Source organism: Gossypium raimondii, chromosome 13, assembly GCF_025698545.1.
Source record: "Gossypium raimondii isolate GPD5lz chromosome 13, ASM2569854v1, whole genome shotgun sequence".
NCBI lineage: Eukaryota > Viridiplantae > Streptophyta > Magnoliopsida > Malvales > Malvaceae > Gossypium > Gossypium raimondii.
The window spans coordinates 7,962,002-7,977,395 of NC_068577.1; the positions used below are offsets into that span (position 1 = coordinate 7,962,002).

Sequence of the window (15,394 nt, forward strand, 5' to 3'; positions counted from 1 at the left end):
GAGCTCAAGATAAAATGAAACATTAGGCAGATAAGCATAGGAGTGAGAGGCAGTTCAACGTGGGGGATTTGGTCTACCTGAGGCTACAACCATATAGGCAGCACTAAGTCAAGAAAAGATGGAACCAGAAACTATCCCCAAAGTATTTTAGACCATTTCCAGTGGAAGCTCAGGTAGGGAAGGTAGCATACAGGTTGCAGCTCCCTCTTGGGTCAAAGGTACACCCTACTTTTCATGTGGGAATAGCTCCTACCCAAGACAGTCTACATGTAATTGACAGCAATGGTGCCTAGGCCAAAGAATCACTGAAGTTCTGGTAGAATGGGCTGATTCTTTTTCAAAGGACAGCACTTGAGAACCTCTCGAGCAATTGCGAAGCAAATATCCTCAGTTTGATCCTTGAGAGCAAGGATCTCGACAGGGAGGGGGTAGTTGTTACGAGTTAAAAGATTAAATAAAAAAATGTTGCATAACATTTCAATGAAAACGGAGCGTATAAGAGTTTTATTGAAACAGAGCATTTTTGAGCTAAGCCAATAACGGACAGTCTAGCAGTAACCAACTTTCAAACAGTTTTCTTTTCTCTTTCCTTTTAAGCATTTCCTTTGTAACCAACAAGGCATGAAATGAATACAATACAAGTTTTTTTCCTAAATTTTCTCTCTTTTCTCTTTGTGTTTTCTCTCATCTTCTCTCTCTTGATAGTTTTCTCTTTCGTATTTTGAAGGCTAACAAAGCTTTGAAGCAATTGAACGAAGGAGTTTTGTTAAAATATGATGGGTAATGAATTTTAAGGTTAAATTTTGAATTTTTTTTTTTTTAACAATGAAAAATAAAGATTTGAAAGAATTTGGGATGAAAAAGTAAGAGAAAAGAGGGATAAAAAGGAGGAAAATAAAGCAGGTCCGATACCTGTCTAATTTCGATGACCACTTATGCCATTAAAAAAAACGGCAGTCTTCCGAAGAGGCAATTATCATCGAATACCAATTATCATCATCAATGCCAAAATTAGCAATAATTTTCAAATCTACAAAGGATGGCGATTACAGGGTTCGTTGGATATTATAATCGAGACGCTCTTTTTCGTTCTGGAATACTGTATATATATAATACATGGTTTTCTTATAAAACAACTGAAAATGGCGATTTTTTTTTTAAATGACATTCCTATAATCCCAAGAAAGATGTCGGAAAAATAATAAAAACTAGGAGGATAGAGCTTTAATTCATTTCAAAATGTGCTTTCACTTTATGCAATGGATGAAACAATGCTGTACAAGTTTCAGGCCAAGTAAACCCTTAACTAAAAAAGCTGATAAAAAAATGTTTCTTCTAATTCAACCCAAAATAATGCATGCAATAATGACCTAAAATGGTTTGTGTGGCAGTTTCTTGTTGGCCAGGAAATGCTTAACCAGCTGAAGTGCCTGCTTTGGCTTGAAACTTGGAACTTGATGACCAGCTCCTCTAATGGTGACGAAGGTAAGCCCATCATACTCGATCGTCCATCCACCAACCTGTGACATTTAAAAAGCAGGAATTATTCCGATTCATTCATGTAATCATTTTTAAAAGGTGATAATCAGTAAGCATCGGTAAAGGCTATTTAAACTATATATTTTCACATGAAATAGCAAAGCAGTAGCACCTGTTTATTGTAGGTGTACCAAGGTGTCCATTCTTTACTGGTTTTTAATCCAAGCTTTTTGAGGGTTAATCTAGTTGCAGTGACTGGAATTCTCCCATCAGTATCTCCGCTGCAAATAGGGGAGAAAAATGATAAACCAAAACTAAAGTTCTACCATGAAAGAACATTTGTTTTCCCAAGATAATTGAGAAAATTTTACCTGAAAACCCATATGCGAATGCCTCCTGCTATAAGCTTTCTAATTGTAGGAAGCATAGATGGTGGTGAATCCCTCCAAATTGAGATCACATCACTGCAGACAAATAAAAAAACTCGGATTTAATGTATTTGTCCCATGGTGGTTGATTAAAGTTGATATTTGGTAAATGGGAATGAATTTTGATAATACCTGCAATGAGTCCATGCATAGGACATATTGGTAACATTGGCATGAAGTGCTTTTTGAACATCTGGCCTATTGAAATAACTCTCTGTGTAGTCTGATGCACAAGGGTCGTATCCTGCTGGTGTTTTGTGCCACCCATCCTGCAGGAACCGGATTCGATATAAATTGGGGATATGTCACAAGCGGTTAACCCGGAGTTCAATTTAGAAGTTCGAAACTTACAAATTTGGACAGTATCTGAGGAGCAATGCCTTGAATTGTCCGGCGTTGTCTGCTACTGCTACTGTTGGAGTTGATAACACAAATAGGACTATACAAGCTGTACATGTCGATGATTCTGTATACGGCAAAGTAATCATCGAGGGCTTCGTTGCAATCCTGAGTTGAATTTTCACTACTGAAGTTGCATTTGGCCTTAATATTGTTGTAGACTCTGTCAGAGATCACTGCATGATCCCATGCATAATCCACCATCCCTGTTTGATCCGTTTCATCATCCAACAATGCATTCCCAATCTGTATCAAAGTTCATTTTCATACATATATGTTATTAATTATTTTATCAACTCTTTATTCTACAATCACACAGTTCATTTCCATTCGGACATAATCTATTTCAACCGGATTCTATGTATATTCTAAGATGCATACCCTCATTCGATACTTAATGACAGAAAAGAATGTCAGTGCAATTAAACCCTTACCATAATTCCCTTGATATTTATGTGATCTGACTTGGGAACATGCTTGTTTTTGTAAAAAATGACATCGGCTAGCTGTGGAACATAATGCCCTGAAATTTCATTAAAAACAGTACAAACATGGTTAATGAAGAAAGCTATGGAGCAACTGGATCAAAGCAGAGGAAAATATAGTATTATGTAAGAGAAACATTGCCATTCATACCAGCATAGCTTTCTCCAGCAATGTAGAAATCATGGGACTTGAACTGTGGGAATCTTTTGAACCAGTTCACAAGAAATGCATAGGAATCCTTAGCTAAACATTCAAGAAAACAAGGAATAATCAGAAAATTGAGATTTATCTTAGAAGTTTTGTTGCATTAAAAGGGTTCTTTTTTTTGTACCTGTAATTTCATCACCAAGTTCTTTGAGGTCTCTGCTAGTGTTGGTATATGAAAACCCAACACCAACAGGAGATTCAACAAATAGTAAGTTGGCAGCTGCATGGGAAAACAAAAGGAATTAAAAAAAATTGAAACAATACTCAAATTACATAGTGACACACATACCTTTGTTCCATCTATGAGGGTTGAGCTTTAGTGTTTGTTGGTCTTTCTTAGGGAAGAAAGGTCCCAGTTCCTCTGCTTGTCCATAACCAATTGATGAACACCCAGGACCTGCAATTTTAATTAATTTTAAACTTTGGTAAAAGATGAACTGATTGTGGAAAGATAAAAGGAGATTTTTACACCTACAATACATAGTTTCCGATTATTATATGGATTTTCTTTACCAGTATAGTATTTTCTCAAAATTACCATATTAAATAAATTATTCATTGTAATGTATTTTAAATTATTTAGTTAATTATTGACTATAATATTTAATATAAATGTATTACTATAAATTCAAAGTATTTATGTGTATTTGATAGAAATGGTGATAGTGATGATTATTGTAAACTGACATATTTATATTAGTAAGGTTATACTTTGCGGGTAATAATGTACCAAAATTTATATGTATATAATTTTGTGAACATGTTTATAATAAAAATAATATAAAATATTAGATGAACATGCATGAATTATTAGATTTTTTTAGAAAAATGCCAAAAGATGACAATTTTGACTAATGTGAAGATAGCCAATAAGAAGAAGGTAGTTCATATATCATGTAGTAATGGTCCAAGCGAAAGTTACGAGTCAGGTCATGGCCAAATCCATAGAGACTTGAAAGGGAGATGTGATAAAATCAATCATAAATGTAAAAGCCAATCTCTCAACATGAGCCTCATCCTTGGGAATTGGATAGGTAAATTATTGTCAAATTATTAGTTTAGTCTTTCTACTTCACTCAAATTTGAAATTATAGTAAACTCACTGGATGAGTGAAATGTTTATAACAAAATTATAGAAGAAAATGGATATAAAAACTAAATGTTATTTGATGGAAATGATAAAATTGAGATAAATGAATATTTCTCTAAATTTTATATAAAAATACTTTAAAAATAATATTGGTAATTTTATAACCATGTTGAAAGCAGATTGATGGATGATACCAAGAGTATAGTATAGATGGTAAGGTCTCTCTAATTTTATAATGTCAATGATGATAAGTTGTAAGTTACAAGCTTTCCATCATTTTAATTAGAATGAAAATTGAGATCAATTGAATATAATAGAGAGGGACTAAAACCATAATGTAACTGTTAATTAAAGATAAAACGATATTCATCGAAATCTAAAAGCAGCTCAACAGTCCCACCCCATGTTCTTGCACCCTCAAAGCAAAATAAGAAAGGATTTTAGTGTTAATTTTACCTCCGTTGAGCCAGAGGAGGAGAGGACGTTTCTGAGGTTCGCTCGTGGCTTCAAAAAACCAATAGAACAGTGCTCTTCCATGCTTCTCATTCACCGTAACGTAACCTGCATATTGCTTGAAACCCACCGTCGGCTGACCCGGAAGCTTGGTCACCCGGTCGGCTTCTTGCCGATCCAAAACACCGCCTCTCAGCCTATCGTCGCCGTGCCGAAATCCTTGATTACCAACATTCACTCTCCCTATACCCACGCTTACACTAAGCGAGAGCACAACAAAAGTCAAAGAAACAGCTGCATTGGAAGCCATTGGAGACCTACACTTGATTCCTTCCTCTCTTGGCCGGAAAACCGTACATATTATTTGCCTCTGGCGCGCAGTGTGAATATATATATGGAAGATTCATATATTCAAGGAGGTTAGTCAAAGATTTTTTTAATGAATGATTTTATTTTGATATGATTTGATTCTTTTTCCCATTTCCAGTAACTGAAGTGTATGATCTGTAAGTGAATCATTTGTTGCTTAGACGAAAATTTTGGAGTTAATTTTGGAAAGCACCAAAATGGATGGAGTGAAAAAGAGAGTCGAAATTTTGGTCAATTGCTTTGCATTGAAACATTTGACAGCTTTTTAGTCTATATATTAGGTCTAATTTGGTTTTAATCCCTCTATTATGTTGAAATTTTATATTTCATCCCCCTGTCCTCTTTTTCTTCACATTTCTATCATTCTAATGCATACCAAATTATCTCATGCTCATAAAAAATAATTATAATGAGTAAATTAATCATTTTAAAAGTTGAGGATAAAGTGGAATAATTAATTCAATAATTTTGTACAATAGCCAAAATTAATGGGTTTGGATGTTATAGAATGAGTATATTTATTTGGATTTGAAAAATATTTAATGGGTTTGGGTTAAACAATATATAAATTTAGGAGGGTAACTTAATAATTTTACATTTTTCATAATCTTTTATTTGATTGATTTTTAATGCGACTCAATCATTGAATTTATCAAGATATTTATATTTGTCGATATATAATTTTTAATTGATTTAATATTTTTATGTATCAATTTTAAATATTATCTATATTAATATATATATATATATATATATATAATAGTTTAAGAGTTTTTTCTTTTACATAAAACGAAAAATTAATTTTTTTTAATTTATGTCAAATTTGACATGCATGATATACATAAAAGGAGTATAAAATAAGATATTTGCATTGTTAAAATATTAATCGTATAAAGAGTATAAAACTATTTTAGCTTTACACTAGTTTTGTTATATATTTACACTGTGTTTGGTTCAATGTATTAGGTAATCCATTACTGACCGATTACGCGCCTATTACATTACGCCCCTAATCCGGCGTTTGGTTCGCTGTAATAGGTATTACGCGCGTAATACAATCCCGACCTAATCCCCAAATTCCCTGCTTTTCTAATCCCTTCCCAAATCGAGTAATAGGTATTACGTCTGGCTTCCCTCCCCAACTCTCTATTTTACCCTCCCTCCCTACCCGACCCTCTCCTCTTCTGTCCCAAATTCGCAATCGACGGAGGCCCGGAACCCGACTCTGAATCCGCCCTCCTCCTCCGCACATTCCTAAAACCAGAAGACAAATTCAATTTGGGCTACATCATCTACTTCACTTTGGGCGTTGGCTTTCTCCTCCCATGGAATAGCTTCATCACTGCCGTCGATTTAGGATGTTCATGAGCGATATCGTACAGAGTCCCATTCTGAAGCTGCTGGGCGCTTTAATGAACGTTTTTTGTTATCTCTTGCATCATGCAAAGCCTGTGTGGTCATGGATGATGAGCTAAATATATTACCAATTTCATCTCATATAAAATCAATAACCCAGCCCAGTTAATGAGGTATCTATCGACTTCTTTATTGAGTATGGGTCGATTGGAAATGTTCGTGTTTTGTATCTGTGTATCATGATTCTAGAAACTATAAACATTTTTTGTAGTGCTATAGGAAACTTTAATTTAACCTTTTGTTTACAACCACATTTTCCAACATTCAATAGAAAAGTTACAGAGAATGTGAGTGCCAGAGAAATCTTTGAAGTAACTGTTTCTTTGGCAACCACATTTCATCAACATAAGTTAGGAAAGTCACTTGGGAATGTGAAGGCATTTTTATGCTCAGTAACTTTTCGACTCGATTGGCAAAAGGACCTCAAGGGTTGTCGAATCTGAAGGGACTCAAGAATTTAAAACAAGAACTAAGTGAGGATTTTCCTGTTGGTCCTTTGATAAAGAAGTGTTGTACATCGGATCGTAGGAACCAGTATCTCCTTTACTATTTTCGCATGTGGCTAACAAATTTGGCTAACTTTTTTTGGAATATTTGATGGGTATATTTTTTTCTAGGGAAAAGTCGTTGTTACATTTCTTGATGCAATTTTGGACAAGAGCTGACAGAAGTTTGCTTGCTTTGCTTGTCTTTCGTGGTCGTGGGAAATCACCCTTTTCGGCTTAGCAATCATTGGTGCTATTGTCTTTGGGTAAGATGAATTTATGTTATGAAAATCTTTTACCTTTTATATAATTTCCTTTTCTTGTTTCCATTTCATCTTTGTTCAATCTAATGAGAGAACTTATTCTAATAGGTACTTAAAGGAGTCATTAGTACTTGAAAGTTGCCTTGATTCGCCAGGTATGTAATAAAGCTCTTGATGACACTATGAACTCTGAATCTTGAACCACTTGTAACATTTTTCCTCTACCACACATGGTCTATGGCTATGCTTTTTATATGGTGTAATAGAAATTAAACCATAGTTACTATTAGTACCCATGTGGTCAGTAGTTTCACTTGAATATTCCTGGATACAAAATTCATTTCTTTCATTTTTTATCTTTTGTATTGAATCATATTATATGAAGAACTGTGTTGCTTCCTCGTCTAATGAAATTTTAATTTGTCAAATTGTTGGGCGCAGGGGTCCTTGTTTCAATGCTAAGGATCCTAACCAAAGCTGTATTTCCACAATGTGCTGATGGCTTGAGAAAGAGTGCCTACCTTTACTTTTTTACTAGCATTGTGTTTATGGTCATATGCATAGTCTTGTACAATGTGGCACACAAACTTCCGATTATGCAGTACTATGAGGAGTTAAAGGTCGAGGTCATAAGGAGGAAAAGGAGAAAAGTCCCATGACCGGCCTGTTTGGAGAGCAACCTTGTAGAATATAGTAGGAACAGTCAAGTGGTATGGATTTAGGATCGTCCTCATATATGTTGTGACTTTATCAATATTTCAGGATACATCATGAGGATGTGCACTCATTGGTTCTCAAGGACCTGTATCCGGTCCTCCTTATAACAAAGCTACAATGTGTTTGACTGGTTGGCAAATCGTTGATCGCAGTCTATCTCCTTGAAAATGCAAAGGTTGCTATTTCCGCTTGTGTTGTGAGGTTCTCGTTCTTTCCTCTCTTCATAGGTTGCTTGCACGGCCCTCGGCTCTTCCGAACGAGTTTCGGTCTCAGCATCGACTTGCCTTCTAAGTCTAACTAATGGCTACTTGACAAGTGTGTTAATGATCATGGCTCCCAAATCGTCCGGATACAACACGCAGAGACTTCGCATCGTTATGGTGTTGTTTCTAGTAGTTGGTCCGCATCGGATCACCATAGCTTGGTTCGGGTCATCGATCATCACCAAGATCTCTCCAACAGTGGCGCTATGAATTTGTGCTAATGATGTTTTTACCTTTGTAAAGTTTATCTAAAAGCCGTTGTTTGTAGCAGTGTTTTTCTTCAAATTGTATGATGAATATCGTGCTCAAGTGTGCATATCTGCTTTCAATGTATGCCTGTATCTTAAAAACATGAAAAGAAAAATGGAAACATTTGGCTATTATCTGCTTTTAGTCTAGTTTGCTTCCATTGGATGTTGCAACAAATATAGTTATAGAGTTTAAATAGGAAAATTGGAGTGAGCTACGGTATTGAATTTCTATGATGTTGCAAACAAATATAGTTATAATATATTTAATAATAATTATGTTAATTTATATTTTACAAGATCATATATTATGATTTGAGCAAATTCATATAAGAATATTAATTATTAAGAATTTTATTAAATTATATATTTTAATTAAAATATATTTAATAATAATTATGTTTAAATATGATTAAATTATTTATTATTGATATTAATAATCTTATTAAAATTTAAATAACAATAACAATAATAATTTACCAAAACAAATTTCGCTAATTATTAAGAATTTTATTAAATTATATATTTTAATTAAAATATATTTAATAATAATTATGTTTAAATATGATTAAATTATTTATTATTGATAATAATAATCTTATTAAAATTTAAATAACAATAACAATAATCATTTACCAAAACAAATTTATGCTAAGGGTATTCTAGTCATTTTAGTTTTTTCCATTATGCTATTACACCTCTATTCCATTCAACCAAACACAAGATTACTATTACGCCTTTATTCCATTACATTCAACCAAACATTTGATTTGCTATTACACCTCTATTCTATTACACCTCTAATCCATTACACCTCTAATCCAATACACCTCTAATCCAATACAGCGAACCAAACGTGCTCTTAGTATGTTTAAATAAAATCAGTTGACTTTTTATTGTGCAGGAGTGGTTGAAAATCAATCATAATTGATTTAACTGACTCAATTGGTCAACTCGTTATCAATTTTATTGGTAATTAATTTTGTTAATTATGGTTTAAGTTAAGTCAATTGGTTGCCAAATTATTAAATATTTAGAAATATATAGTTATATACCAATAATTGTATCATAAATATTTAGAATACAGGTGCTTATAAAATAACATTTAATTTAAATTTTGTATAGATACAACTTGGGTGAAAAAGCTTTTTGCATTAAGATATAAAAAATTATATTACAATAAAAATAAGATTTAATTCACGATTTGGTCCCTAAAGTATACCTATTTTTCACTTTGATACTTAAATTTTTTATCTCAATTTGATACCTAAAGCATACTTGGTTATATTTTTTAGTTCATTTTTGACAAATGTTAAAAAATATTATAGCCAATCACAAAGCGTCATGTGGTGTCTTTATGTAAAAATTAAATATTTTATTTTTCTAAATGTACATACACATTAAAAATATAAAAATTGAAATAAATATATATTATTTAGAAAAGACATAAATTATAAAATATATATAAATAAAATTAAAAATGATAATTGAAAATATATTAGTTGAAATTAATAATATTATTACAAAAATTGTAAAAAGATTAAAAGTAATTTTTATAAAATATATAATTATAAATTTCTAAAAGAGTATTTGAATTTCAATTTTCTTTTTGCAATTACTTGAAATTTAAATATATTTTATTTTTTTAAATTTATCAATTTTAAATATTATTTTAACTTTTAAAGTTTAAAATTATATATTTTAGAATTTTATAAAAATTATTTTTAAATTATTTTAAACTTTTATATATATTATATATGATTTATTTTACATTTTTAATCAATATAATATATAATATTAAAATAAAAAGAACACAAGGTGTATTCTAATAGTGCCACACGGTCGGTCAATGCTGGTCAACGATCGATAAACCAAAACACTTTTTACTTTGACTGACCATTGACCGGTGTTGATTGGAGCATTGACAGGCCACGTGGCACTATTAGAATACACCATGTGTCCTTTTTTTTTAATATTAAATATATTATATTAATCAAAAATGTAAAAAAATAATATATAATATATAAAAAAGTTTAAAAAAATTATAAAATTCTAAAATTTATAATTATAAACTTTAAAATTAAAATAATAAATAAAATTGAAAAATGTTATAAAAATTTTAAAAAGTATCTTATAATACCTTTTTATAATTTTGTAAAAAATGAAAGAAATTACATTTTTTATAATTTTTACAATTTTTTACATTTTGTAATAATATTATTAATTTCAACTATTTTTTCAATTATCGTATTTTTAAAATTTTGTTTTAAATTTTTTATAATTTATATGTTTTTAGATTTAAATATATTTTTCTGAATTTTTATATATTTATTTCTTTTTTATATTTTTAATATGTATATACATTTAATAAAAGAACATATTTATTTTTTATATAAAGACGCCTATGTAGCACTTTGTAATTGGTTATAAGATTTTTTTAACGTATGTCAAAAATGAACTAAAAATATAACGACAATGACAAAATTAACAAAAAATAAAATAAAATATTCTACAGTAACTAACGGGATAATTTACCTAAATACTACATAATCTAGTTATTTAATATAATTAATTTATAATAACTATAATATAATTTAGTTAACTACTTATAAAAATATCTTAAAATCAAAATATCATTATTGTATAAAATTAATTTAAGTTGCAGAATTACAAGGTAAGTGAATTTTTAATTAAAACACTAAATACAATAACTAGCAAACATGCTACCGATGTGAATTATATCTAAATTTAATTACCAAATCGTTTTTAAACACGTCCTTACGACATATTTTAAAACGAAGTATAGATGGAACATCATTCTAGTTGATATAAAAATTAACAATCGACTGGCTTACACGTTTCGAATGACTCCCTCGACCGACCAAACTAAAAATCGAAATAACCAAATCACCTCGCCAACACCGCCATATAGACGGTAATGGCATGTTAAGATGCAATGTTGATGGCATACTTTAACGAATCATTCAAAATCCTATGTGTAAAGAATTTATTGGAAAGGGGAAAAAACATGGAAAATTATCAAAACACTCATTAGTTTATATGTCTACACCCTACACTGACTGCAATTTCCTTTTCAATACCTCATATCCCTGAATTTAGCTCCATCTCCGTTGATCCTCCTCTTCGTCGACGGGAGTATACCATGACGGTCTTCGTTTCGAGTTACTTAACCTGTAGTTCAACAACACTTCTTCATCACAAAGTGCTGTAGTAGCCACCAATACAAGAGTCTTCAAAACCGGACCATTTGACTCGCTGTTTCTCGAACCCCATCTGAACCAAAAACTGCCGAATCTCCTCATGTTTACTTCTTCAGCGTTTCCAAATGATAAATTTGGAATGTAAGCTCTCATGTCTTTCTCAGTCAGTGGGAAGTCGTAAGGACAGATCATCACGTTCGGCACCGTATCTTTAGCAGGGTGATTGGCAAAATGAGCCAAGGCTAAAGGGTTCCTACGTTCCAAAACTTCACCGTTCCCCACTCGCGAGCTCTCCAAAGGCTTGCTAAGCATTTTCCAAAGCCGATCCGAGCCTTTCTCTGTTGCATCCCTGTTGAGCTTTGCATCTAGCATTTTCGATCCATCCCATAATTCACGTGCTTCACCTCCAAAACCCCAAGGTTGGGCATTGATGACAGTCCCATCGTATCTCGTTATCAGATACGTGTTTTGTGCATCGACTCTTGGGTATCCAGGAATGTATCGGTAATAAGCCGGGGAATATATAACACCAGGGTATATGGCAATTACAGATCCAACAGTAGCTTCACCATTCAAAAATAAACCTTGTCCAGCTTCGCTGTGGGGTATTTGCGACTGTTTGACATCAAGAGTGTACCCAATGGAATCCTTCAACCTCTGTGAGAGTTCGGTGCGTTTTAATGGCCTTGTCTTAGGAACATCTGCACTGAAAAACCATCAATAGTTAGAACCAAGGACATCATCAACAGCAGGGCCTTCCTTTAATCACTACTATTATTAGTACGAAGTGGAAACTCAAGACCAATGACACATAGATTAAAGTCAAACAACAGATATCCCGAAGGCATGTATGATAGAAGCCAAACAACACATAAAAAGATTCATATTCGAAAAAACATGTTGCCATTTCATTTCATCTATGACAAATCATCAATAGTAAGAACCGAGGACATCATTGTGACATTTTTAATGGCCTCTGTGAGAGTTCGGTACGTTTTAATGGCCTTATCTTAGGAACATCTGGACTGAAAAACCATCAATAGTTAGAACCGAAAAGAACATCAGCAGCAGCAGGGCCTTCCTCTAATCTCTGTTATACAAAGTGCAAACTCAAGACCAGCAGCATATACAATGGAAGTCAAACAACAGATATCCCAAAGGTATATACGTTCAAAGCCAAACAATGGATAAAAAGATTAATATTTGAAAAAACTTGTTGCTATTTCATTTCATCTATGAGACGATGACAAATTTAGCAACGATGATAAACTTTAGTTAAACTGTTTGTATTTCATATTATTACAACCAAAATAAACGAAAAATATACTCACCAGGATGGTTATTAGTTGGGCCGTTCCTCCCAATAGCAAAACTGAGACCACTTCGGGAAGGAGTAGCTTTGGACTGAGATTCTTGCGGCTCGTTGACATCGAGAAGGATTGCATCCATTACAGTGCAGAGGTTTTTAATTTGATTATGAATATTTTCCTGCACTTGCTTCTGTTGGTCGGCAAATGAGGCTTTACTAGCCATGTCGATGATCTGCTCCGCATCAGCCTCATCCACATTCTTTCCCAAATTATTGTAACTGAACATTGCACAAGCAACATTTTCAGGTAATCAAAATATTGAACTAAGAATAATGACAATGAATAGACCAGTCAATCAAGCAGGTTGTGTTGATTTTGAGTCGGGTCAACATGAGTTGGAACCAATTCAAAATTTAATATTTTCAAATCATTTCAAGTGCCTATCAGCTTCGGTTCGTTTTAGGTTACAGTAAGTTTGCCACTCAGATTTCCAGGTCAAGTCGTTTCAGGTTTTATCGAGTTTGACACTTGATTTGGGTCCTTTCAGGTTTCCGGTTCAAGTCATTTCAGCTTCGGGTTATTGAATTTTTATAATCAAATCAGACTGAGTAAGATTAATCAGGTTGCGTTTTCAGATAAAATTTGATAACTCTAATAATGAATGAGAGGATGGGTATGGATGTGGGAGACCACTAACCTGGTATACATAAAAAGGCGGTTAATGTCAACTTCAAACTGGAGTTTCCTTGGGTCCTTAGTAAATCTGGGGCTTCTTGCAAAGGTTCTCACAGCCTGGAACATCAATAGAGAAAAAAAAAACATTTATTTGATGCACAAAAATGGACTGATTTAAACTCCACCATTGATTCATCAATACCCAATTTCACAAACGACATAAATCCGATGCACGATATCACAATTGATGGGCAAAAAAAAAAAAAGGCATAATCTGTTCAGCTACTTGAGAAAAGGGTAGTTACATCTTGGAATTTGTTGAGAAAAGAAGCCATTGCCAAAGCAGCAGCTAACAAGAACCCTAGTGAAAGTCTGAGACTTTTAAGCTTTGCTCAGCTTAGAGACGCGAAGGTGGAAGAAAGTCGATTAAGGAAAGTCCCTATTTCCCAATTTTGGGGACCTTTAGGTTTGTGCTCTGTTTGGGCTTGATTGAGTTTAAACATAGGTTCCAATTCCATGGCTTTTCATCTCCTTTTAAGGAGTATCGGGCTTGCCTGAGGCTCGAAAGCAATGTTTTTACCATCGGATTGCTGGTTAGGGAAGTTAAATCACGCATTCTCGAATCCATCGGTTGATCCCATTTAATTAAATAAAATATTTAAAAAATTAACTCAATAGAATTTTTAACTCGGTTCAATAAATTCATATCAATTTAAGTTTAACTTATTTCTCTAAATCAATACACTAATTAATTTTTGATCTAATCAATCCAATCAGTTGATCTAATCTAATTCCAATAACATTGTTTGAAAAATTATTTTTAATGATTTTGATTAGAAATACAAAATAATCATTGAATATAATTAAATTAGAATGACTTTTAAATAATATTCAAAAGATACAAAATTATATAAAATTAGCTCATTGGTTTATCTTAATCTCTTTTTAAAATTATTTTTGGAATTATATGTTTAATAATTTAGTCATTGATTTTGTTTATTTAAACTAATTTATTTTAAGATAAGTATTTAGAAATGAAAATAAATTAGTATTGACTAAGTGGAATTTTGTATTAGTCATTTTACTATGCATAAGTTATGAATTTAGTTTCTATACTCTAATTTGATCAATTTTAGTTTTGCTCTTTTTAAAATCAAACTTTAGTCCTAACTCGAATGGTAACAGTTCAATTTGTTAGGTCAAAATTTTCTACTAATCTTCCAAATACCAACCAAATATTCATACAAATACATAACTTTTAACTTTAAAACTCCAAATCAACTATAGGAACATATTCAAACATAATTTCTAACATTTGCATAAGATCACAACATGTACAACTTAACCATTTGAAACATTTAGCTAAGTGTCCCTAGGTACATGTTACAAGACAAAAATGAATGAACTATACAAACTTTATTGAGTCGTAAACGACGGTTTGGATGTTGGCTTCAATTCTCAGGGCTTTGAGGGGTACCTAAACCTACGCACGAAGAAAACAAACCATACGCTGAGTAATAAGGCTCAGTAGTACATCTATGATTCAATATATAAACATATAATCTAACATTAACAGTATGCTTTAAGACAAATCATGCATTTATGTCCTCAATATCTAACCAAACCATATTCCAATTTGTCAATCATGCTTCATTATCAATCTACATGTATAAGCATACTAATATGTTATCAACCAACCTATTCAACAATGCACAAAAATGTTCAATTCCAATTTGTTCACCAATCATACAATACATTTAAGAATCAAACACACACATTTATGTAATTATACCATATGCTATTAACATAATACTATTCATGTTTCATGGCTATCATCTATTTATTTTGATTTCATACCATACAATTCATTTCTGGAGCTTATCGA

The 15,394-nt window shown here is 32.3% G+C and overlaps 2 protein-coding genes and 1 pseudogene across 2 annotated transcripts; 1 reads left to right on the forward strand and 2 right to left on the reverse strand.

Annotated features, from left to right (window-relative positions):
- Positions 1–1,199: 1,199 nt before the first annotated feature.
- On the reverse strand, positions 1,200–5,129 carry LOC105784557 (serine carboxypeptidase-like 34). Its single transcript, XM_012610462.2, has 10 exons — positions 4,546–5,129; positions 3,289–3,396; positions 3,124–3,219; positions 2,943–3,035; positions 2,741–2,829; positions 2,259–2,552; positions 2,040–2,176; positions 1,851–1,943; positions 1,652–1,760; positions 1,200–1,520 (listed from the first exon to the last, which is right to left on the reverse strand). The coding sequence occupies exons 1-10, from the start codon at positions 4,850–4,852 to the stop codon at positions 1,371–1,373; spliced, it is 1,476 nt and encodes a 491-aa protein (XP_012465916.1). The 5' UTR covers positions 4,853–5,129; the 3' UTR covers positions 1,200–1,370.
- Positions 5,130–6,435: 1,306 nt separating this feature from the next.
- LOC105778106 (equilibrative nucleotide transporter 1-like) lies at positions 6,436–8,265 on the forward strand (annotated as a pseudogene).
- A 2,841-nt stretch (positions 8,266–11,106) lies between these two features.
- On the reverse strand, positions 11,107–14,055 carry LOC105783792 (uncharacterized). Its single transcript, XM_012609437.2, has 4 exons — positions 13,815–14,055; positions 13,532–13,626; positions 12,856–13,112; positions 11,107–12,225 (listed from the first exon to the last, which is right to left on the reverse strand). The coding sequence occupies exons 1-4, from the start codon at positions 13,842–13,844 to the stop codon at positions 11,420–11,422; spliced, it is 1,188 nt and encodes a 395-aa protein (XP_012464891.1). The 5' UTR covers positions 13,845–14,055; the 3' UTR covers positions 11,107–11,419.
- Between the last annotated feature and the right edge of the window lie 1,339 nt (positions 14,056–15,394).

Excerpts from the sequence above, each read along its gene's own strand:
- LOC105784557 (XM_012610462.2), bottom strand. The coding sequence starts at position 4,852 with ATGGCTTCCAATGCAGCTGTTTCTTTGACTTTTGTTGTGCTCTCGCTT. Across the intron at positions 2,553-2,740 it reads TAAATATCAAGGGAATTATG|ATTGGGAATGCATTGTTGGA; the intron begins GTAAGGGTTTAA and ends ACTTTGATACAG. Across the intron at positions 1,761-1,850 it reads ATTCGCATATGGGTTTTCAG|CGGAGATACTGATGGGAGAA; the intron begins GTAAAATTTTCT and ends CCCTATTTGCAG.
- LOC105783792 (XM_012609437.2), bottom strand. The coding sequence starts at position 13,844 with ATGGCTTCTTTTCTCAACAAATTCCAAGAT. Across the intron at positions 13,627-13,814 it reads TTCTCAACAAATTCCAAGAT|GCTGTGAGAACCTTTGCAAG; the intron begins GTAACTACCCTT and ends TTGATGTTCCAG. Across the intron at positions 12,226-12,855 it reads CCCAACTAATAACCATCCTG|ATGTTCCTAAGACAAGGCCA; the intron begins GTGAGTATATTT and ends TTTTCAGTGCAG.